The 23,529-nt window shown below is 42.4% G+C and overlaps 3 protein-coding genes across 6 annotated transcripts; 1 reads left to right on the forward strand and 2 right to left on the reverse strand.

Annotated features, from left to right (window-relative positions):
- Positions 1 to 614: 614 nt before the first annotated feature.
- LOC120649516 (putative RING-H2 finger protein ATL71) lies at positions 615 to 1,872 on the reverse strand. The gene has a single exon (XM_039926330.1). It carries the CDS (start codon positions 1,587 to 1,589, stop codon positions 1,008 to 1,010), a length of 582 nt encoding a protein of 193 aa, XP_039782264.1. The 5' UTR covers positions 1,590 to 1,872; the 3' UTR covers positions 615 to 1,007.
- Positions 1,873 to 11,258: 9,386 nt separating this feature from the next.
- On the forward strand, positions 11,259 to 19,506 carry LOC120649517 (ATP-dependent DNA helicase PIF1-like). Of its 4 annotated transcripts, XM_039926331.1 has the most exons (13): positions 11,259 to 12,034; positions 12,372 to 12,510; positions 12,614 to 12,679; positions 13,370 to 15,689; positions 15,768 to 15,914; positions 16,013 to 16,287; positions 16,383 to 16,482; positions 16,572 to 16,790; positions 17,104 to 17,224; positions 17,881 to 18,041; positions 18,136 to 18,508; positions 18,605 to 18,763; positions 19,196 to 19,506. In XM_039926331.1, the coding sequence occupies exon 4, from the start codon at positions 14,437 to 14,439 to the stop codon at positions 15,607 to 15,609; it is 1,173 nt and encodes a 390-aa protein (XP_039782265.1). In that variant the 5' UTR covers positions 11,259 to 12,034; positions 12,372 to 12,510; positions 12,614 to 12,679; positions 13,370 to 14,436; the 3' UTR covers positions 15,610 to 15,689; positions 15,768 to 15,914; positions 16,013 to 16,287; positions 16,383 to 16,482; positions 16,572 to 16,790; positions 17,104 to 17,224; positions 17,881 to 18,041; positions 18,136 to 18,508; positions 18,605 to 18,763; positions 19,196 to 19,506. The 4 variants fall into 4 exon arrangements, 1 of the variants encoding a protein (XP_039782265.1); XR_005665275.1 differs by lacking the exon at positions 13,370 to 15,689; XR_005665274.1 differs by lacking the exon at positions 13,370 to 15,689 and having other exon boundaries at positions 12,372 to 12,679.
- A 1,040-nt stretch (positions 19,507 to 20,546) lies between these two features.
- On the reverse strand, positions 20,547 to 23,400 carry LOC120649518 (dnaJ protein homolog). Its single transcript, XM_039926332.1, has 6 exons — positions 23,141 to 23,400; positions 22,014 to 22,182; positions 21,780 to 21,921; positions 21,415 to 21,691; positions 21,122 to 21,320; positions 20,547 to 21,029 (listed from the first exon to the last, which is right to left on the reverse strand). Exons 1-6 carry the CDS (start codon positions 23,288 to 23,290, stop codon positions 20,710 to 20,712), a joined length of 1,257 nt encoding a protein of 418 aa, XP_039782266.1. The 5' UTR covers positions 23,291 to 23,400; the 3' UTR covers positions 20,547 to 20,709.
- Between the last annotated feature and the right edge of the window lie 129 nt (positions 23,401 to 23,529).

Here is a 23,529-nt window from a genome sequence, read left to right on the forward strand (position 1 = left end):
TTTATTTAACATCAAAGTAGAAGATGCATTTCTGGGGATCAAAGAAATGTTGCCTTTTTGCTCCCTTGTCTTGTGCAGCAACCATCCTTATTGGCATCCGTTTCTTCAAAGCTCAAAAATGAAATTCGCTCAATTGACCCAGCAATCCTGGGACGAAAGGGGGGCTGTATGTACATCATGATATGTGTAGGGGCATCTAGGGCCCACGAGGTTGGTATAATATGTTCGTTAAGTACTTGCCTAGTAGAACTTTAAAATCGATCAAGTTGAAGGAGTCTGAAGTCTGAACCACTAGTCTGATTTTTTGTTTTACTTGGCTTCGAAGGTCAAGGAATTGAAGCAACTGGGATCGGTAAAATTTTATATAGAACAGTTACAGTTAGGAATCAGAGTGCATGGATGAAATCATTCTACATTTTACATTTTTAATCTACAGAAATATATGACAATATGAACTGCCTGATTACCCTCTTCCATATCCATGAATCATATTATGATGATATCAAGACCATTTAAGCTTGTTTAGGATTACTGCAGTTTGTTCTCGTCAGAAATACAAATCTTCAATTTAAATTGCATGCCGAATTAACATTTGAAACATACATACAGTACAATTGTTTATAAACTTTGTTTCTGAAATAAAGATTGAATGTACATACTCATCTACAAAAAAATTACTAATCTGAATAAAAACCCCAGTGAACTTATCTTTGGAAGATTCGTCAGCCATTTGTAGTCCATGCATACTGAATCCTAATCCAAACTATATTTTTTTCATTAAGGACAAAACTACTCTGAACCCAAATTTACAATTACACCCAAGAAAAGATGTTCCTAATTCCTATCCTGAACATTTCCAGCCATTCCATTTTCCAAAGATAACGTACCCCAATTGGTCAATTCCACCTCACATTTGGTGGTATGACAGTAAGCAGTAAGCACAAGAAGAAAAAAAACAGAGGGGGAAGAAATCAAGCAAGAACCAGGTCCTTGCCTATTGGCTATTGTCATGATGACATCCTGGCCATTGCCAACGGCGTGATCTCGGCGAGCGGCGTCGGCATGGGGCTCGGCATCGGCGACGTCCGGCACACGGGGCACGTCGGGTGCTGCCGGAGCCACGGGTCGACGCACTCCCGGTGGAACAGGTGGCCGCACTCCGGCAGCTTCCGGAGGACGTCGCCGTCGCCGTAGTTGTCCAGGCATATGGAGCAGCACGTGCACGTCGTGCCCTTCTTGGCCTTGGCCTCCCTCTTGGCCTCGCCGTACACCACCTCCGGGTACCCCTTGAGAGTGGCCTCGTCGATGCCGAGCTCGACGTCGTGCGCCTCTTCGCCGCCGTCGCCTCCGCCTCCGCCTCGTCGGCCGCCGCGGCGCCGGGACGGGGGTTCCCCCGCCGCGTCGGCGGCCGTGACGGGCGCGCGGGTGCAGAAGTAGGAGGCGAGCGTGATGGTGGTGATGAGGAGGAGGATGCCGACGGAGACGCCGACGCCGTAGCCGAAGCCGCCGATGCGGTCGGAGCTGAACATGCCCACGGAGTTGCCGTCGCCCGGAGTCAGCCCCACGGGCGGCGTGCCGCCGGTGCTCATCGCGGCGTTCCTTGGCCCTCGATCGGTTTCTTGGCCGGCCGGCGAGCTAGCCGCTAGCTGAAACGCGGCGAGGTGAGGCGTCGACGTTGGTGTTGGTGAGGACAATGATCCGCGGCTCTGCTTTCGATCGTTTGGTGAGGTTTTGTTTGGGCTCGAAGGGAGCTGCTTGGATCCGGAGCTGGGGAGGTTGCGAGTGCGACGTCAACGCTTTGCATGTTGCAGAGCGCGGAACAGTAGGGAGAGAGAAGGACAGAGGAGCAGGGAATGGAGTTTCTATATAGGAAGGGAGTGAGGGAAGCAATGATCTCGAGGTCACTGCGTCGGTTTGGTGTTTTTTATATCCCTGTTTCCTGATGATTTGCTGCTGGTTTTTCTTGCTTTTCTTTCTTTGATTGAACAAGTTTGTCTCCTCGTTAGGTTGTGTTGTTGCACAATGTGTTGATTCGTTTGGTTTTGTCAAAGGTCAATGCAATCATGTGCTCGAGTACTGACTTTATTTGATTTTTGAAGTTGTGAGAAGCATGCATGTAGTTTGAGTTCATCTACAGTATTCTTATAGCACCAGGATGAGCATCTATCTGAACATGATTATTGTATACACAGTCTAAAAAAAAAAGATTATTGTGTACACCCTTACCTTCATCCGGAGTGCATTGGGATGAACCAAACTTTTAATTGTGTAACACTAACACATATCCCGATGCTAATATGGTACTTGATGGCCAGGTAGGTGCCATAATCTATGTCAGAGGTACGAGGATATTATATTTCAAGTCTGAGGAAAAGACAAATGGTGATACATTTTTTTTGGCAAAAACGTCAAAAGAAAAACCTTTTACAGTGTCATTATGGGAGTAGTAGTGTGTTCTCTTTTTTTTTTGCGCGTGTTTAGATAACTTTACTTAATGCCACCTTGCAGTGGAACGGATAAGTCGTGAAAAGGGCTGATCCAATGTATATTATTGCTTTGCAAAAGGGACTTTAACCTAGTGGTTACAAGAGTCTTAGTAGCACTTGAGGTCCTGGGTTCGACTCCCCGTGGGAGCGAATTTTCTAGGATTTAACGGCGTTTGTGCTTTTCAATGGTAGGCGACGTTCCCGTCGACAGCGGAGCGCCTGTGGTGACTTCGTCAATCTCGAGGATTTGCCGGCTCAGTTTCTCGGAGGTGCTCATAGGGGTAGGGTTGCGTGCGTGTATTCATAGGGATGAGTGTGCGTGCGTGTTTGTGAGCGTCTGCGTCTGTACCGTGTTTCTCAAAAAAAAATGTATATGATTGCTTTGTTAAGATAATGATTTATGCCTTACTGACTTAGAATGCAATGCAAGGAGATCTGAATTGTCCAATTGCAATCCCCAGGTTGACATGTGAAGTGCACTTCAAGTAATCTGAGTCTCAGACTTTTTCCATGGCCTGCTTGTTTTTTTCTTACTCATATTTATTCTTAGAAAAGAAGTACTTTTGTGCATGCACTGAGCATCAGAAAGTCAATCCTTGCCATGCCGCACGTCAGAGCTTTTCCTTCTTTCCGGAACAAGTCAGGGTTGTTTATCCTTCATCTTCTTAAGGGACCCTTTCTCCACAAGATTAAGTAGCCATTGTTCACGCCAATAAAACCAGGTGACCAAGTTATTATAGCTCAGTCCGAGAGCCTATCATAGAAGAGGCCGGGGCGAAGTTAACATGACAATCGCAGCCATGCAAAGCGACAGGTAAAGATGGCAAAAAGGCTTTTATTCACATTTCAACCATGGGGAACGTCAGAAAGATCTAGCGCAATAATAGACCACTGACCAAACCTTACATCATCTTGCAAAGTACCAATCGATTAAAATTAGAATTTCTTTCAACGATCTAGCAGATTGTTGTTGTTGTTTTTTAGCAATAGTAACCGATTGGCACTCTGGAGCCGAATCTTGGTTGACGTTGTTCAGAGAAATAGTAGCTCTATTGAATCTCCGTTCTGACTTCTGAACTTTTCGTTGCAACGTCAGAGAAGGTGGGTTGGAGAACATGTGTGGTCAGTCTGGAAGGTCAACCGCCAGAAAAGCACAGAAAATCATTTTGTTTAGTCGAATTGAGTTGAACTGTGTAGAATAATGCAGTTGAATATGCCACATTGCCACTAGTTGTAGTTGAGCAGCCTGGCCTGGCACTACCTTCTCCAGCGATGCCTTCCCCTGATGCTCCGTTCTCCACCATCCAGTACACATTCCGGTTGGATCAAGCCAGGTACATGCATATTCAATCAGGAAAAGAAGAACTCCTCCTCCTCCTCCTCTCCCTGTACTCTTCTTCAGTTCTTCCCCTCGGGAAGTTAGAACTCGGAACAACCGTCATCTTGCCGCCGCTTTTGCTGTTCTTCAGTTTGCTTGGTGCGGCGGCAGGGCATTGTTCTCCGTTGAGTCCCGTTTGAATTCGCTTGCTCATCTCAAGTACAGCAAACCTGCATCACAAACAGTTTTGGCGTCTTTGGTCTAGGCGTCACAAACAACTTCGGCAATTAGCATCTTGGATTCATAAAGAAGTGAGACGTACAGCACGGAACCACACGATGTGCGTGTGAGAAGGAAACACTAGAGAGAAGCCCGAGAATTATGGACTGTACTGCACGGATCATAAACTCCACGATCCACGTACAGCTTCGCTCTCACAGGTCATGACCCCAGGTTCAACCGCGATCGTATTGCTCGAGAATCTGGGGAGCGTTGTACGGTCAGGATTGAGGAAACGCAGGCGCATTCAGGCGGTCAGGGCCCCAATTGTCAACGCATGTAGGACGAACTTTTTTTTTTTTGCGGGCTGCTTTGCCGCCCACGCAATGAACTGATGACGTGACGGGATTTCATGGGAACGCACAGAAAATAATTGAACGGCTGCGAGGTTCAGCAGATTCCATGGTTGGCCGCTCGCCCGTGCGGGTGTTGGACGGGGAGGTGGTGGCAGCCGCTGCCGGACGCGATCGCCGCTGCCGAGTTCCCCGGCGGTGGCGGCGAATTAAGCTGCCGTCCTGCGCGCGGGGGCGAACGCCGGAACGTGAAGCCGGGGCCGCGGCAGCGCCGAGGAGAAGAAGCGAGGGGGCCGGCCGGAATCAAGGCGCTGGCGAGTGGCGCGGCCGGATGGCGCCGCCGAGGCCGCGGGGCGAGCGCCGGTAGCGGTAGACTTGGTGTAGCGCCTTTACATGGCGCCGACGGTGTTGTCGCTCCGCTGGCGAGGTGTCGCGCGACCGGCGGTGGCGAACGGGGACAGCGCGCCGCCGGCGAGCGGTGCCAGCGGCAGGCATCCGGCCGCCGAGGTGGACGGTATCTGGATTACCGTCCACCACGACCCGGGACGCTATTTCATTTACCGTCCGGGCTTGGAGTCATCTGGGCCGCTGGATGTAAAGCTTGTGGACAGGATCAACCCAACCGGTTAGGCTCAGAGAGAGGTGGATCGCTGTGTGGGCCAGACCCAACGGCCCAAGCGAGACCTCCTCGGCCCCGCTGATAAGCATTTGGCCCACAAGTCGTTCGTATGGCGGTCAACGAACGGCGTCGATTCATTTTCAACGAGTATTCTTTTATTTTCTTTTTGATTTTTTCCTGCATGATGAAAACGGTTTTTCTATATTTGTAAGGTCGCAAGTCACAAACCACGTGTCCTGCACAAGCATCATCATCATCCTCCGAAAGGCAATTTTTTTTTTCTTTTCTGGCGATCCTTTCCTAAATGATCTCGTGGACAATGACAAGATCTGGTAGCCGTTCACCGTGCCAAAATTGAACTAATCTAGGCCGAACGCTTGAAAAACTAAATTGAACTAATCTTTAAGAATCGAAACCTGGGTTATTCCCTGAGCTGTGATTGGGCCACGTCATCAATTTTTTTTCCTATCGTTGGATTCAAATCAGACGGAACCTAACAATGTCTAATGCAAACGCGCCGCCCGTCCCGCCTGCTCTTCCCGCTCGTTCCGCGTAGTCTAGATTTCTCTTTCCACTTCTACAGCAATCGAGAACAACATGAATCAATAAAAAAGCAACGCTTCCCCTTCCGCATCTCAGTTCCCAAACCAGCGAAAATCACCATCACCCCTTCCACTTCCGGATTGCAACAAAAAAATCATCCTACCTTAGCCAACGTCGACCAGGGCGTTGTCGATCTCGCTGCTTCCTCCTAGGTATGTAATCTCCCCAACTCCCCTACCAACGATAGTCCCTTTGCATTGCTCTGCACCTACGAACGAATGCGCCATCCGTCGGCGTCAACCGCTTCCGCCGCCGGCGCACCCTCCTCCGCCGGCGCTCAGTTCACCGGCGGACCTCCCTAAGCTCGCTCCACCAATGGCCATCGCGGCTGCCTCCGAGTCCACCCCCCCACCGCCCGGCCATACGCCGCCGCATTACCTCCTTCAGTCCCTGGTACGCGTCGCTCGCCCTCCACCGGCCCGCGCAGATGTGCCCGCCGCCGGCGCCCGTCTCTGTCGATCCAGGTCAGTGCCCTTTGCCTCCCCTCACACAGCGCAATCTAGGTGGCGGCGGCTCGCCCTATTGCTCCATCTGTCAGTGCATGTGCTGCTGCGGCAGCTGCGACGACGACGGCAGCTTCCGCTCGTACTCCGCGTTCGCACTTGCTCATCATAATCCCAAATCGAAACAGCCGAAGCTCACCCAGGTACTACGTGCAACAGTTCCTAGGCCGATCCAGAGACTCAAGGCGGCGGGATTCAAAGAAGCTCATGAGGTCGAGGTCCCCATGAGCGCAAGCAACACTCCCGCGAGCTGCTACTCCTGCTGGTGCCATGGCGCAATCTTCCAAGAAAACTGCCAAAATGGAAATCCCTCTCCCTCTTCTACCTCCTCATGCTCTCAAATTCTTAAACAACATCCCGACACCCCGTTCCAGCAATCTCCATGAGCTCAGGCACCCCTCCCACCCCAACACACACGCAAGAACCAGAGCACCAAACACCTAAAAGAACTAGGTAGATAGCCAATACATTTTTAACTTCTCCAACACAAGCCCTATATGCTGGCCAGTACACTGACCATGGCCGCAAAAGCCATGGCTGCCTCGAAGAAACGGCCCGCGATGGCGCAGATGTACTGCAACCCAAACTCGTCTAGCATGATCTTCCTGACAACAGAAGTGGCCACCTACATGTGTGGACCTGACTAATTAGTGAATGGAAGCGGTGGTTACCTATCATTTAGTCATTTAGTTCATTCAGTAAGCATGCTGACGAATAGGATTAACATGATGTGCCATGGCTGGGCAGATGCAAAATAAGGCATGGACATACGAGTTTCAGGAGCTCACTGTTTTACCTAACCACTCACAATTTTCATTACTTCTCATATAATTGAGAAATTACAGAAACAAAATGGTTCTGATAATAAAAGTGGCAGCTGTAAGCCTCTAACCAATTTAAGCCATCAATCGCAAACAGGAACAGGGCATTAACAGGAAGAAATTGTTCCAGTTCATTCCAACTCACCAAGTCTACAAATTGCATCAGTTCATTAGGAGTTGGCATGTGATGTTTAGTTTGGAACTAGAACATGTTAGGTTCATAGTAAACAAAAAGGCTAGAACTGAACCAGTTCATCTGCAAACCAGTGGCATTGGCAATCAAAATAAAGTTCAGAAAATAAAATTTCTTACACAAATTATTTTTTAGATAACGCAGGAGAGTTGCGCTTCATTGCATTAGAGAGAGAAAAAAGGTCCCCATACAACTTCCTACCCTCATACGGGGACCAAATATGAGAGATCGGACATCCTAACAAACACGAGCTAGGAAACAAAAGTAACATGACCAAAACTTGACCTAGCAGTCTAAATAACACCAATTATGGCATGTCCATGTTCTACAATAATAACCTTTTCATAACCTTTCATACTAAACCAATTTCATTCTTCTGTTTTCCCTGCAGTACACTACATTGACATGAAACAGGAGTGTGAAAAAAGGAAGATTCTAGATCAAGGTACATATCACCACTACTACACAGCTTTTGTCTTTATTGATTCGTGCTACAAATTATGTGATTGATCTAAATTTCAGATTTAGATACTATTATATTATTATATTATAGTCTTCTACTTCTTTGTTACTATTAATGTTTACTAATACTCCTCTCTTTCCGATTTATAATAATGGCTCCATACAATTTAGTATGGCACGCACTAAAAGGAATTTTTCAGAATTTACACCAATAGAGAAAAATCCTGACACAAAACGAGCTAGACAAAATAGAGCAAATTTAATTGCAGGTAAAAAAGGAAAAGGCAAAATAATGAAGACGACAACTCAAAAAGAAAAAAACAAAATGACGCATATAGCAAGTCCCTTGATATATCTCAGTCGTACCTATATAGTAAACAAGGGATGATCTCATTTAGCCCTAAATATATTGAATATCTGAAAGAACCATATGAAGAAAGATCATATATAGGAAAACCAGAATATATATGTAAACATTGTAATGCTATGTTTTGGTATAATGAGAGAAACAAAAAAGTTACATATAAAAAAAAAGAACCAATATACACAAACTGCTGCAAAAAAGGAACCATCAAAATACCAAAATACAGAGAGCCACCAAAGTTCCTATTAAACCTTTTACAAAACAGAGATCAGCCTTTATCAAAACATTTCTTCAAAAAAATTAGACAATATAATAGTTTATTTTCTTTTACATCCATGGGTGCAACTATTATAAATGAAATAAATAAAGGAGATGGACCATACGTTTTCAAGATAAATGGCCAAATACACCATCGTATAGGATCATTAATACCTTCAGACAACAATCAACCACAATATGCTGAATTATATATTTTTGACACACAAAATGAAATAAGCAACAGAATTAAAGCATTGCACAAGCAAGAACCATCAGAAATAGATATAGATCCTGAAATAGTAAGACAACTAAAAGAAATGCTAGATGAAAACAATCCACTCGTAAAAACCTTCCGCCATGCACGCGACATGCTTGAAAAATATAAAGATATAGATGTTAGCATTCGAATAATAGGAGCTGATAAGGGTGACCCAATACAATATGAAATGCCGCATACAGATGAACTTGCATTACTAATAGTTGGAGATTTAACTTTAGAAAAATGCCAACGAGATATAATTGTAAGCACAAAACAAAAAGGATTGCAACGTATATCAATTCTCCATCCCGCTTATATGGCATTACAATATCCTCTTTTATTTCCATATGGAGAAAGAGGATTTCAACTTGGCATACCTTACTACGAACAAAAAGAGTACACACATAAAATGAAACGAAAAACAGTCACAATGCACGAGTTTTTCAAATACCATATGCACTATAGACCAGGGCAGCCAAATCCATTCCTATGCTATGGTAGATTATCAAAACAAGTCATAGTTGATGCACGAGCAATGGAAGACGAAGATAGACTAATGTACATTTCGAGAAATCAAGACAAACTAAGAGCTGAATACTTACGAGGCATATTTGATGCTGTAGAAAAAGGAATAACTAATGGTAGCCAAATTGGCAAAATAATTTTACTACCATCAAGTCATGTAGGCTCAAGACGTTATATGATACAGAATTACCATGATGGAGTAGCAATATGCCGTGTATATGGGCCTCCAGATCTATTCATAACATTTACATGCAACCCTAAATGGTGTGAAATAACTTCAAATATACTTCCTGGCGAGAAACCAAATGATCAACCTGATGTGATTGTACGAGTATTCCATATAAAACTACAGGAACTTCTACAAGATTTATGGCCTGGCACTATATTTGGTCCAGCAATAGCTATTTTATATTCAATAGAGTTCCAAAAAAGAGGCTTGCCCCATGTCCATATCTTGGAATGGATAGATAAAAAAGACAATGAAATAACCCCAGACATGATAGATCTATGGATATCAGCTGAAATACCTAATCCACATGAAGATCCACTAGGATATGTTCTTGTAGCAGAACATATGATGCATGGCCCATGTGGAGAAAAAAAAAATCAACAATGCCCTTGTATGAAAAAAGAAAAATGTTCTAAATACTATCCAAAGGAATTCCAAAAAGAAACAAATTTTAATGAAAACGGATTTACTCAATATCGGCGCCGAGACACTGGTATTTATATATCTAGAGATAACCATAATTTGGATAATAGATGGGTAGTTCCTCATAATTTAAAGTTACTTAAAAAATATCAAGCTCACATAAATGTAGAATATGTAAACAAAAGTGGACTACTCAAATATCTTTGTAAATATATCCATAAAGGATCAGATAAAGCAATAGTTCTATTTAAGCGTACACAAACAAATGACCAGCACACAATAGACCAGCAACCTAAAGATATAGATGAAATTAAAGAATATTTGGAATGTAGATACATATGTGAGCAAGATGCAGTTTGGAGATTACTAGGCTATGATATACATCACCATTGGCCATCAGTTGAGAGATTGTCGGTCCATCTACTGTTACAAAATATAGTTAGGCTATGTAAAAAGGCCAAATTAAACGCAATAGCAAAAGACCCCAAATTCCAAAAGACAAAATTAACCGAATGGTTCGAAGCAAACAAACAATATCCAGAAGCGAGAGAATTAACTTATTGTGAATTCCCACAGCAATGGACATGGGACGACCACAACAGAAAATGGACAAGACGCAAACAAAACTTTAAAATTGGTCGTCTATATTATGTAAATCCAATAGAAGGAGCTAGAGGATATAATGATTTGAAAACATATAATGGGATAACATATGGAACATTCAAAGAAGCTTGTGCAGCACGAGGCTTATTACAAGATGACAATGAATGGTACGCAACATTTAATGAAGCCATAAATTGGGCTACAGCACCACAATTACGAAATTTATTTGTTACTCTCCTAGCATATTGTAATCTACAAGATGAAAGGAAATTTTTTGATACCAATCGGAGGAAAATGTCTGAAGATATTGAACATGATCTAAAACTACAATACCATCCTTTCGTATACAATCCTACAGAATCTGAACTTCACGATTCAGTTCTAGCAGAAATATAGCAACTTCTATCTAGAAATGGAATCAGTATTACAAAATATAACCTACCAGAAAGGACAACATCGCCTAAAATTATAGAAACTAACCATTTCATTGAAGAGGAGTTAAACTACGACACAGTAAAACTTGAATATGAAGCCAACATATTATATAACCAACTTAATACAGGTCAAAAGGAAGCCTTCCACAAAGTAATTGGCAGTGTACTAAGACATGAGCCAAATATATTTTTCATAGCCGGACATGGAGGAACGGGAAAAACATTTTTATATAACACAATAGTGTCATATCTAAGAGCTAGAAGAAAAATAGTACTAACCGTAGCCTTATCTGGAGTAGCTTCACTATTACTTCCAAATGGACGCACATCACATTCTCGATTTCATATTCCAATTGAGATTGACGAATTATCAATATGTGAGGTAAAAAGAGGAACAAAATTAGCTGACCTTTTCATTGCAACTGACCATATTATATGGGATGAAGCTATTTCTATATATGATTCGAGCGGGACTCCGCCAGCGGCCAGGACATCCACGTCAGTTAAATTTTTTTACAGCGTTCGATGATTAATCTACGGCTTACTTTTACTCCGCTCATGAGTTACTGTTCCAGTAAATATATCTTGCGACTCTTCGAGAGCTTTCTTGTTCCTCCGGCCTTTTCCATGGCGCGATCTCTGGTCCTTCTCCTAAATCCAGCCTCCCTGTTCCAGCCATCGCTCGCCTCATCTGCTCCCTCCGCTCGGAGGCTGAGCGGACAGTGAAGGAGGTGGCGACGGCGGCGGCCACGGCGGTAGCAACGAGGAGGCCGGCGCCCAGCGGCGGAGCTCCTCGGCCGCCTCCCAGACCCGGCTCGCACAATCCTATCCATGATGGTTGATTCCCATGGAGCTCGATCTGGCGCAGCCTCTCCACCATGATTTCCCCGGTCAACGGACGCCCCCCTTCCCCTCCGTCACCGCATCCTCCACCTCACCTCCTCCCTCTCGCGGCCTCCGCCGCTGCCGCTGTAGCACGCGGAGCCGACGACAGCGCCGCGGCTGTCTCCAAGGGCTGGAGCCTCCGGCGTCGCCGTCCATGGTCTGCTCGGTGCTGTAGCATGTGGAGCCGACGAGAGCCACACAGCCGTTCCCGAGAATCGCGGCCTCCGCCGCTCATGCTCCACTTGGCGCTGTAGCACGCAGAACCGACCACATCCCCGCTGCCGGCGGCGTCCTTGCGGGTAGCGGCCTCCGCCACTGCCGCTCACGGTATGCTCGGCAATAATGGCGCATGAGAGTGGTTGCTGTGCGTGGCGAACGGTGGCGGCGCGGTAGTGGGCAACACTGGCAAGCGACTTCCTTCCAAGCTGCAATGGTCCAGGAAGACTATCTTCCTCGCGAGCGGCCTCAACCTCGCAGGTGAGCTTTTTCTCCCATCACAATCCCCCCGCTTGCTGTCCACAACTCACGGAGACACAGTGTGCTGCCTCTTCCCAACCCAAATCGGATTTGCAGTCAGTCAATTGATCTCGCCTCAGCCCAAACCGGGTCCTTTACCCTTGGATTGAGCCCTCTGACTCACTTTCTAACTACTTTTGCTTCCGCATCAAATCCATCTCCCAACTCTGTTCTTTCCCCAATTTATTTATATTCAGATCCAACGCATGCTTTCCCTCATTTCTTGCTAAAATCAGAACACATTTCCTTTCAAAATGGGTACAATATTCTCCAATCCGTGACACTCCAATCCGTGCAGGTACCTGCTTGCTCCAAATCCAAGAATCTCACACATCGGTGGCCAGGCTTGCAACAAGGGCGGCCCTGCATGAGTTCTGGATTTTTTGAAGGTAGAAGCTCTGAATTAGTATTGAAGAAGAAGATGCAAGCACAGCTAGGTACACTACCCATACCTTATTATTAGTTTAATTGTTAGTGCTTGAAACCATAAAAGAAAATTGACCAATGAACACCATTCTCGAAACTCCTTTTTCCATCCAGACCCAATTGACAACAAGCAGGTTGAATAGGATGGCTAGGAGGTAGCGGCATCTATATTTCACAGAGGTGCACCATCATCACATATTCACATATTTCCTGTTTATACTTCTGAAGATCCAGCCTCGAGCTTAAGACCATAGTTCTATACTACTTCTACAAATTCTTTGCTTCCGAATACTCTAGACGTCATTATTAATCGTAAGTCTGTGATTAGTTCGCGAAAAAAGTTTGGGTTTTGGTATTGTAGCACATTTCATTGTTATTTAACAATTAATTTCCAATCATGGACTAATTCGGCTTAAAAGATTCATCTCGAATAAAACAGTTATACTGTGTAATTAGTTATTTTTCCAACCGCATTTAATGCTCCACGAATGTATTCGAAGATTCGATATGCCGGATACTATATGAAATTTTTTAGGAACTAAACATGGCCAAGATTATTTTCCTTGGCTGCAGAGGCAAATGCAAGTGATGACCGTCAAAAAATAAGATGTCCTATCATCTTCAGACGAAGATATAGAATATAAAAGAGTTAAACGGTCACTGCCCTGCCTTTTCTTGAAAGACAAAATTATTGGCATAGATTACCTCTATTATCAGGATCATTATAACAGCTGGCCATGTATCATACATGCCTCCGTTTCTTAAACAAAATTTTTAAGGATCCCTAACTTCTAGTTTATTTTGAGAAGATACTCTTCTAAACCGAGCTATGCTCTAAATATAATTTCAGAACATTCATTTTTGTTTCAGTGATCCACTTCACGGCAACCAGGGCCATGTGTGATTCATATGTGTAATGCATTTGCTTTCCTGTGCATTTATCACAAGGTACTATGCATTTAGGTTCAAGTCGAGTTATAGTGACATTACACTCAGCTTTCCCAGTAGTTAAATGGACTCCATCAATATTAAGGGTCTGCAACTAAATTGCTTTTATGTAAGCCAAGTCTAAGACTAGAGCATTTCTGGTTTGGCAAGTTACTATTACTTCCTGTTCATTTTTCCTTTTAGCAACAAAGATTGAGTTAACCGTGACATTATTCCTCTTTTATTTAATGAATGTGAGTAATTTTAGTTAGTATTGTTAATTGGGATCTGGAATTTGTCCACCAAATTTTGTTGAGTGTGTTTGCACCTTCTCCATGTGATAATTCAGCAGGTTTGTGTTGAATTAAAATTCCATGCAGACGACAACCTTTACACCTGAGCTGCATGTAGATCTGCCTTGGTATCCTTTGTAAATGTTTAGCATTTTGCTAGCTTAACAAAATGACTGAACTGGCTGTTTAAGATAAAGTATCATCGAACTATTGTAATCCTCTCAGTATGGACCATTTAGTTGTTTTGCCTATCTTTTGACAATTATAGCTCTACTACAAATTTATTCATACAGTTACTGTGCTTTCTAAAACAAAAACAGAGGTCACATTTGGCTTGGGACTGCCCCGGGTCTGACAAAAATGATGGCAATAATTTAACTCTTTGACGATTTCAAATACTTCTTGCGCTCCCCAAACTGCTTACAGTGTCATATCTCTGTACTACTTAACATTTGGGTTACATTTTCTACTTGAGTGCGAGTCCTCTTTAATACTTAGGCTACATATGCTATCTGGGCTGTTTTGCACGAACTGACCCGGTACGATCTTATTAGGTTACACCTGGAAAAAATAGAAATTTATAGAACTTTAACTCTGACCTTCCTTTATCCATTTTCCTATCAGATCTTATAAAATTTACATACTATTTTTAATTTCCCTGCACTTCAAAACATCTATTACTACCATAATAATTACCAGTAAGATTACAAAGGAATTATGCGCGCGCAACGCGCGCGCAATCCACTAGTAATGACAAATAGACAATGCTTTGAGGCTCTTGATAGGTCATTTAAGGATATCTTATCTGAAAAAGATAACCAACTAGAAGCCATACCATTTGGAGGAAAAGTAGTTGTCCTAGGAGGAGATCCAAAGCAAATATTACCAGTAATAGAAAATGCTTCAAAGGCACAAATTATAAATGCATCAATATTTCGATCATACCTATGGAAGTATGTTACAAAGATATATTTGCATGAAAATATGCGTTTACAGAAAATTAAAAGCAACAGTCTTGAATATAAAGAACTGAGTGATTTCAATGATTGGATACTTCGAATCGGAAATGGATCTGAGAAAATAAATAACATATCAGAAACTAAAGAGGACCCTGATAGTAATATAGTTGAAATACCTCAAGATTTATTGTTGTATACAACAAGAAATAAAATAAAGGCCTTGGTTGACTCTACATATCCAGACTTTCTTAATAACTACAGCAATCTAGAATATATTAAAAATAGAGCGATTTTAGCTACAACGAATGATATAGTTGAAGAGATTAATAATTACATGGTTGACTTCATACCAAATTCTGAAAAAGAATATTTTAGTGCAGATTCAACATCTAAATGTATGGACGCTATTAATGATGCTCATATACTTTATCCAACTGAATATCTAAATACTCTAAATGCTAATAATTTCCCAGCACATAGACTAAAACTTAAAATTGGCGTTCCTATAATGCTACTTCGAAATCTAAATCAAAGCCTTGGACTATGTAATGGAACTAGACTTATAATAACAAACCTAGCAGACTATATTATTGAAGCAGTTATTATAACAGGAACTCACATAGGTGACAAGGTATATATTCCTAGAATAAATCTTACTACAAAAGGTTCTCACTGGCCATTTGTATTGTGCCGACATCAATTCCCAATAAAAATATGTTATTCTATGACTATAAATAAAAGCCAACGACAAACACTTACAAATGTTGGACTTTACCTAAAAAAGCCAGTTTTCTCACATGGCCAATTATATGTTGCAATCTCAAGAGTGAACAACAAAAAAGGCCTGAAAATATTAATTGAGAACAATGATGGTTCTTGCGGAAATACAACTACAAATATTGTATTTAGAGAAATTTTAGAAATGGTCTAGCAATTCTATTGTTATACTCTAACATCATCTCTTTCATTTTTTTGCATAGTAGCTATATATTGACAATGATAACAATGCAGGTACTGTAAATACTATATCCAATAATATATTACTTACAGTTAAATGTATGTTTTATGAAATGCAAATTTCAATCACAGGGTGAGCTTACTACAATATCTGATCTTCGTCTATCAACAACAAATGATGTTTTACATGTAAGAGTATCAAGGATGTGGGAATTCAGAGAGGGAGGAAATGAAAAAGGGAATATAAAGCATCTTGACTTGGTTCTCATTGACCAGAAGGTATTTCCATCATCAGTACAAGTACTAATACAAACCAAAAATATGTATATGTATATTTTAACATTCCTAATCTATGTCACAAAAATTTCTACATGTAGGGTGATGCAATCTATGCTGAAATACCACCAGATGTAATACCAATTTTAAAGCCTCAGCTGTGCGAAAAACTAATCATTTTCATTGGCAAGTTTGTGGTTGAATAAGCTAAACCTGGATACAAGGTGGTGCAAAACCCATATATGTTGAGGCTGAACAGAAGGACTACCATTGCCAAATCAATTGCTCATGATCTGGAATTTCCAAAGTACACATTCTCATTGACTCCAATTGAAATATTGCCACAATTTGTTAAAAAATAAAGAACAATTACTAGGTATATTCTCTACTCAACATCAATAACCCTTTTACAATTATTTTTTCTGCAAATGTATGCAACTAAAATTTGCTGATGTATAAATATTATTTCAGATGTACTTGGAAAAATCACCGCTGTCTCAAATCCTGCAGTAGTGCGTAACACTGCAGGAGACCTCATGATGAGAAGAATAATAAAGCTGCAGGGCCTAAGGTATATCTTCAGTCCATAATATTTGATATCTAATATTTCCATCCCAAATATGATCACTAATAATACAAGTATCAAACAACTTTAAGCAGGGGAAATACAATAGATTTGTCTCTATCAGGTATGCAGGCTCTAGAGTTTGATGGTGATGCTGTCCTTAAAATTGGAGAAAAGAACCATATAATTGCTATCTTTGTTGGCACCTTAATGAAACAATATAAAGATGGAACACAAATTCTAAGTGGAACAACAGCTTGTCGCTGGTATATCAACGAGAATGACATACCTGCAATAAAAGCTTTTCAGAGAAGGTACACACTTTTCCTACAACTACTATTACATGTCCCTGGACTTCTATACATAAAAGATAAGAAAACATGTTCAGTTATAGCATGCAAAGACAGCTATTAAAAATTAAATTCTAGCATGCAGTTCAAACCTAACAGGCGAGAATGCTAAAATGTGCTAACCAATATTTGTTAGGATTTGGAACCCATGTGCTAACACATCATGTGAGCACCTCCTAAAGTGTTTCTACTCTATGCATAAATGTTATGTCTAAAATATATAAATACGCTTTGCACACATAATATATCCATATGATCATATTTGTTTATCTTTCAGCTTATCGGTGGACGCAACAGCTGTTGAAAAAATTGATTTACCAAATGAAGATCAGACTCATGTAGCTTTTGAAGAAAAGAATCTGTTACAGCTGAACGACATAGATCCTTTTACTCAAAAGGTATATATTGACAACTTCATTGCCATGTACTGTTTGCATATTTTATATCATATCCAGGCTTCAAAAATGGATAGTGCAAAAGGGTTGGCATAATTTAAAAGCAACCAGAATTGTTCATCCCTCTATAGCAGCCAGCAATCCGGCAATGATTACTAGCCATTCCCCCGCTCTAATTCTTGCCAGGCAAGCAAGGCACTCCTTACTCCTTAGCTTATGTAGAAAGCTTATGTAGAAGGAGAGCGAATTAAAAGCTAGCTAAACTATGGTTATCTTTTTTAAACCAGCATTAAATAGCAATGAGCAGTAGCCGGACTCCTCATCCTCATATTATTGTCAGCAAAAGAAAAAAGAAAAGAGAGAATATGTACTGTCAAATGGAGGAGAGAATTTAAAGGTAGTCAAATTTTGTTCCTGCTACTACAGCAAATAGCAACGAGTGATTAGTAGGCAGCTTCATTTTTGGCAGACAAGCAATGCACTTGTTAGTCAGGTCCTGATGTACTGTAAGATACCTGTGTAAACATAAAGATAAAATCCAGCCAAAAACTTCCACGGCACTCAATAATTGCGCTTGATTACTGCCACTATATCCAGATCTCATTTTTGGCAGACAGCCAATGCACTCCTATATAATCTTAAAGTTTTTTATTTTGTAGGGTGAACGATATCAATGCACTGTAACGATCATAGGAATACAAGATAAACAACATTGGTGCTATCGTGCTTGTCACACATGCTCATCAAAAATGATTTCAACATCAGATGGATTCCAGTGTACAAAGGATGGAGGCTGCCCTTCAAAACAATTTGAATAGAAGTAAGAAATACTAAACCTGAATAAATCTGTAATTATTTCAGTCCTCTACTTAATTAAATTAATCAAACAAATTCTTGCAATCTTTCATGTACAGGTACAAAATACCATTTATAGTTGCAGACAACACATTTAGTCTTGAGTTTATGATGTTCGAAAGAAGAGCTACTGAACTTATTGGTAAGAGTGCTGAAACATTAAGGAAATACAATGATCCAGATATAATTCCAAGTGACATTTCACAATGGATTGGCCACAAGTTCACATTTGTCGTACATTAAAAGAGTATGAGGACTTAACATCCATCATTTGAGGTCCTGTTGATAAAAGAACGCCATGAAAAGCAGGAAGTACTCCCATTATTAACCACTCAATCATGTGCACAAGGATCAGGAACATCATCAGCTTTGGTTCCAACCAAGGATCTACCTGATCTAATGACTATATCTTCTAAAACACCAACAGATCAGGTAAGATGGTATAAGCACCAATAATATCATACTGAAACAGAATATGCTTCCATTTTAGACTATGCATACATTGTTAATATATTACTTTCACTGTAGGAACTTGTAATGCTAACTCAATCCATAGCAGAATTTGATGATATGAACATTGATAAGTCACCAGGGTAAACATTCACTCATTTGATGACAAAAATCATGTCTTTAAGAAAGGCAAGAAATCTGATATGCAGCCATCAACCAAGTAAAAAATTACAACAGGTACTTCAATACTTAATACTTCATACATACATGTTTGTACACTCATTGTGTGGTTATACCATCTTAGGAATTTTTGCTTCGAGTTGGTCATTAGACATCACTAGAATGCATGTTGTCTGTATTCTACTACCGTTACAGGTCTGTCATTGCTGACATAAAACTGGCAACTGGAATGGCATGCATGCGCACCACATTAATTCACAGAATGTTCGCTTTTGCATAGCTACTTCATATTAAAGTTCCATATTGCCGCTTGAAAGATACAATAGGAATGCATATAAAACTTTCTTGCCATGTTGAAATGCTGAATTTTTTTCATTCCATATTAAAATATTACTTTTAAGCTTACATTTTGTCAATTTACTGCTCATAATCCTACAAATTGTTTTTAACATCTATTGTTCTAACAATACATTCGCTTCTTTTTTTTAGATATTGGCCATGCAACAACTATTTTGATGCTTACTTCAAAACCACCTTTTGTCGCTTCCTGTGTCCCAGCCAAACACACCAATATCCATACTGCTTTTGTGACAAACACAACTATATTCACAATGCTTTGGAAGTGGCTCTTCTTTTGGTGTATATAATGCTATCTTCTTACTCTGTTCCTTCACAAGTTGGGTTATGTGATAGTTCAAACACTAAATATCCCTCTTGCGAATATATTTATATATTGTGTGTCGAACCATGAACTAATATGAACATTTATGTATATATATCCCTATTCAACTTGTTTGTCATGTGTACAATGTATAAATGAGTTTCCGATGGTTTAAAGACACTACGTGCTTCACTGTTTTGGTAAACCTCAATTTCTTCAACTCCCAGGTGTTCAGATACCTGCAGGCAAAAGAGATGAACTCTGATGTGCAAAAACAAATCGACCAGCAATGGCCCAACGCGGCGTTGCCGCGCGTCTTTTCTAGGCCCTGTTTGTTTCGGTGTAGTACTACTAGCACACGATTCCCGAAAAAAGAATCTTCAATACATGGAGTACTAAACGAAGTTTATTTGCAAAACCTTTTCACGGATGGGTGTAATTTTTCACGACGAATCTAATGATAGTAATTAATCGATGATTGACTACAGTGATGCTACAGTAATCATCCTCGAATCGTGCGGTCAAAAGCCTCATTAGATTCGTCTCGCGAAGTAGAGCAAGGTTGTGGAGTTAGTTTTGCAAATTGACTTTATTTAGTACCTCTAATTATTGGTCAAAATTTTTGTGCTACTAGTACTACTACAAACCAAACAAGACCCTAATCTAGACCGAATCTGAAACAATTTGAACTGACGTGTGATCATATTGGTTGGCTACTAAATTTGCCATCCTAAAATATGAGCAAAGATTATAAATTTTGGTACTTCGTTTAGTTAGGATTAAAAAATAGCCACCTTCTAAAATTGCTAAAGTTTTTGGTAAAAAAGATTGGTATGCAATATGTCCATATTTTGGTAGCCAACTAAGCAGGCTCATTGACCGAATCTGAAATGACTAAAACTAAATTTTCTGTGCTTGACCCGCCGATAGGCAGACTAACCAGTCTTGCGGAAGAAACAGAATATAGCAAAGCTTGGCCTGATTATTTGCGGGCCAAGCTTACCCAATAGCAAGGGCATAACTAAAACCTCCAATCGCTAGCAAGGTCCCCACCTTTTGATTTGCTTAAACTTACGGTCAGTTCGTCATGACCGGTCGTCATTTTTTTTTCCGCATCATTTTCACTCATTTTATTTTCTGATGCCCAAAATCGAAGGCTGTGCAAACAGAGCAGTAACGGAAAACACGCAAAACCTTCTGCTCCACTGAGCGAATATTGTAGTATTTTTAGAACCGAAAGTATCATCACATAATACGCGAGAAAACTTTGGGACCCAACAGTACTCGCATAGAGCGAAACAACAAATTTGCCGCCACCGTCAAACAAATCTGCCTACAGCGCCTACTGCTGGGCGCACTGCACCCTCTGCGCGCCGCCCGGCATGTCCTCGTCCTCGTCGTAGGCCTCCTGGTGCTGTTGCTGCCGCCTCCGCAGCTCCTCCTCGATGTTCACATCGTACGGCATCGTCTCCTCACACTCATCTAGCTCCATGTCCGTGTACTGCGATGCTGGCTTGGCCGGGAGGACAGCCTCCAGGGCCTTGCACTGCTCCGGGTTCAAAGAGTCGGGGAACTCCACCGAGAAGTGGATGTACAGTTTGCCCTTCATGAAGGGCCTCTGGTACATGGGCATGCCCTCATCGTTGATCGCCTTGAACGAGTCTGCACAGGTATAAGAAATGAGCACAAATTTGCCAGCCATGACCATGGGCAATGAACGAATGAACTGAAACTTTGATGTTCAGATCACCTACCAGGCTTGACAACTTCACCGGGCTTTGATTTGATTAGCAGCTGCCTGTTATCCAAGTGGGTCAGAACAAACTGGAAGCCGCAGAGAGATTCAGTCAGGGTCAGAGTGTGCTCATAAAAGAGGTCATCGCCCTTTCTCTTGAACTTGGGATGCTCCTTCTGCTGGAGGACAAAGATGATGTCTCCGGTGACAGTATCCGGCTGCACAGAAGATACACAAAATAGTTGAGACCCACCTTAATGTTGGGATCACACAACTTCAGAACCAAAGACCAAAAGACAAGTGGAGACATACTGCCTCATCAGCTTCACCAGGGAATGTAATCTTCTGGCCATTCTGCATACCCTTCTCGACCACCACCTCAAGAACCTTCTTCTCCTGAACCACCTTCTCACCCTTGCATTGTGGGCATCTGTCCTTATCGCTGATAGTCTCCCCAGTACCCTTGCACTCATTGCAAGGATGCTGCATTTGCTGAATCATTCCTGGTCCCAGCTGCCGGATTTGGACCTTATACCCAGAGCCTTGGCAACCAGCACACCTTGATGAAGCTCCAGACTTTGAGCCCTTGCTGTACAATGAATGCACCACAGCATGAGAAGCTGGAACAGCATGAACTAGAAGCATGGTTGGCAGAAAAGATGAGCCAATCAACATACCCATTGCACTTGGAGCAGAGTACATTGCGCGACAGTGAGAGCTTCTTCGAGGTGCCATTGTACAATTCCTCCAGAGAAACCTTCAGAGGGTGAACAACATCTTCACCCCTACGCTGCCTCCTGCCCCTACTGCTACCACCACCTTCGCAGCACCAGAACATAGAACGTGAGACCCTAGGTATGTAAACTAGCAATGGCAAAGAGATTGTATTTACTGCTTCCCACACAACATACCTCCAAAGGGGCTTCCACCACCAAAGAAGGATTGGAAGATATCAAATGGGTCATGCATCCCTCCTCCACCTCCCATTCCCTCCTTGAGGGCATCCTCACCATACTGATCATAAATCTCGCGCTTTTCAGGATCACTGAGGACCTCATAAGCCTGAGCTAGCTCCTTGAACTGAAATCGAAAGAACCAATCTTAGTTTGTCATCTCAATCAGAAATCAACATCTACATTCATACAGCCTTACAACAAAGGAACAGTAAATTGCAGCCTTCATATAAAGAGGCAGAATGACCTATACATCAACATTAATTCTATCGAACACAATAGCAATTCACCATTATGGCAACCCTCTGTGAACTACCTCGTGGCTCAAGACTAAATGATAGCATAACATGGAAAATGAAATACCAACAGAAGATATCAGACAGTATTGCAGTACTATTGTTTGATCAGCATAAATCATACATGAACTATTGATATTTTATTTTCAGAATTAGAGCATTCATCTAGTAATAATTCAGGATTCAAATCAGCACAGCACACAACAGCATTCAGGACCAGGGGCATTCAATCAGGCATGCACCCTTTGTTTCTCAGATAGGTTGCACCAATTTCACAATCCATAAAAAGCTCAGTTGTTCAGTCCAGGATACTAACAAACCAACCATCAATTATACATCACAGCACATGATCAGGTCTATAAACACTAATAAAATGATCATCTCGTTATCATAGAATTAAGCTATAGCTGTGTCACTCCACGGGACTAGAGTACCAAGCAAGGCGGGAGGCATAATCAACAACCACCTGATGAATCAAAATCACATAGAGTAACTATTTTCAGGATCACATGAACAACTTTAGATGCGTCTAGGTAGCAGGTAATTATCCTAACAATTCAGAGCCGCATCTACTTCCCCATCTGAATCCCTCCACCGCTGAAAACGCATCCGCCATCCCAACCCTTAAACCCATCGAGTCCCAGGCCGCGTCAGATCCACGGCGCCGCCTCAAATCGACCTAGCCACACCGTCCCGAGCCCGCCAATCAAACGAACCTGCCGCCTACTCCCCCGCCGCAGACAGATCGGAGCCAAGCGAGGAGGCCAGACCCAGGCCGCGCGCGCTCACCTTCTCAGGGTCCCCGCCCTTGTCGGGGTGGTTCTTGATGGCGGCCTTGCGGTAGGCCTTCTTGAGGTCATCCTGGGACGCGTCCTTGGGCACGCCGAGGATCTCGTAGTACCGCGTGTTGTCGCTCTTCTTCGGCGCGCGCCCGAACATCTCGTCGCCGCGCGCTTCTTCCTCCTCCGAAACCCTAGCTGTTCGATCCGGCCGGGGGCGAGCTCGCGGGTCGGGAGCAGTTTGTGAGGAGGGAGAGGGGGGAGGCGGAGGCTGGGTGTAGTTATAGCGGGGGAACGGGTGGTGGGGAGTGAATACTCTGGAAGCTGCAGGAGGCCGTGGGGGGGCGGGCGGGCCGTCGGATGCGGATCGGGCGGCCAGGGGCGGAGCTTCGAGATGCT

The sequence above is a fragment of the Panicum virgatum genome, chromosome 9K (assembly GCF_016808335.1).
Source record: "Panicum virgatum strain AP13 chromosome 9K, P.virgatum_v5, whole genome shotgun sequence".
In the NCBI taxonomy this organism is placed as follows: Eukaryota; Viridiplantae; Streptophyta; class Magnoliopsida; order Poales; family Poaceae; genus Panicum; species Panicum virgatum.

Bases quoted from the DNA above. Each gene is read 5' to 3' on its own strand.
- LOC120649516 (XM_039926330.1), bottom strand. From the start codon at position 1,589: ATGAGCACCGGCGGCACGCCGCCCGTGGGGCTGACTCCGGGCGACGGC.
- LOC120649518 (XM_039926332.1), bottom strand. From the start codon at position 23,290: ATGTTCGGGCGCGCGCCGAAGAAGAGCGACAACACGCGGTACTACGAG. The intron at 21,692-21,779 runs GTATGTTGATTG...TTCATTGTACAG, and splicing joins CTCTGCTCCAAGTGCAATGG to CAAGGGCTCAAAGTCTGGAG. The intron at 21,321-21,414 runs GTATGTCTCCAC...TCTTCTGTGCAG, and splicing joins CTGGTGAAGCTGATGAGGCA to CCGGATACTGTCACCGGAGA.
- LOC120649517 (XM_039926331.1), top strand. From the start codon at position 14,437: ATGCGCGCGCAACGCGCGCGCAATCCACTAGTAATGACAAATAGACAA.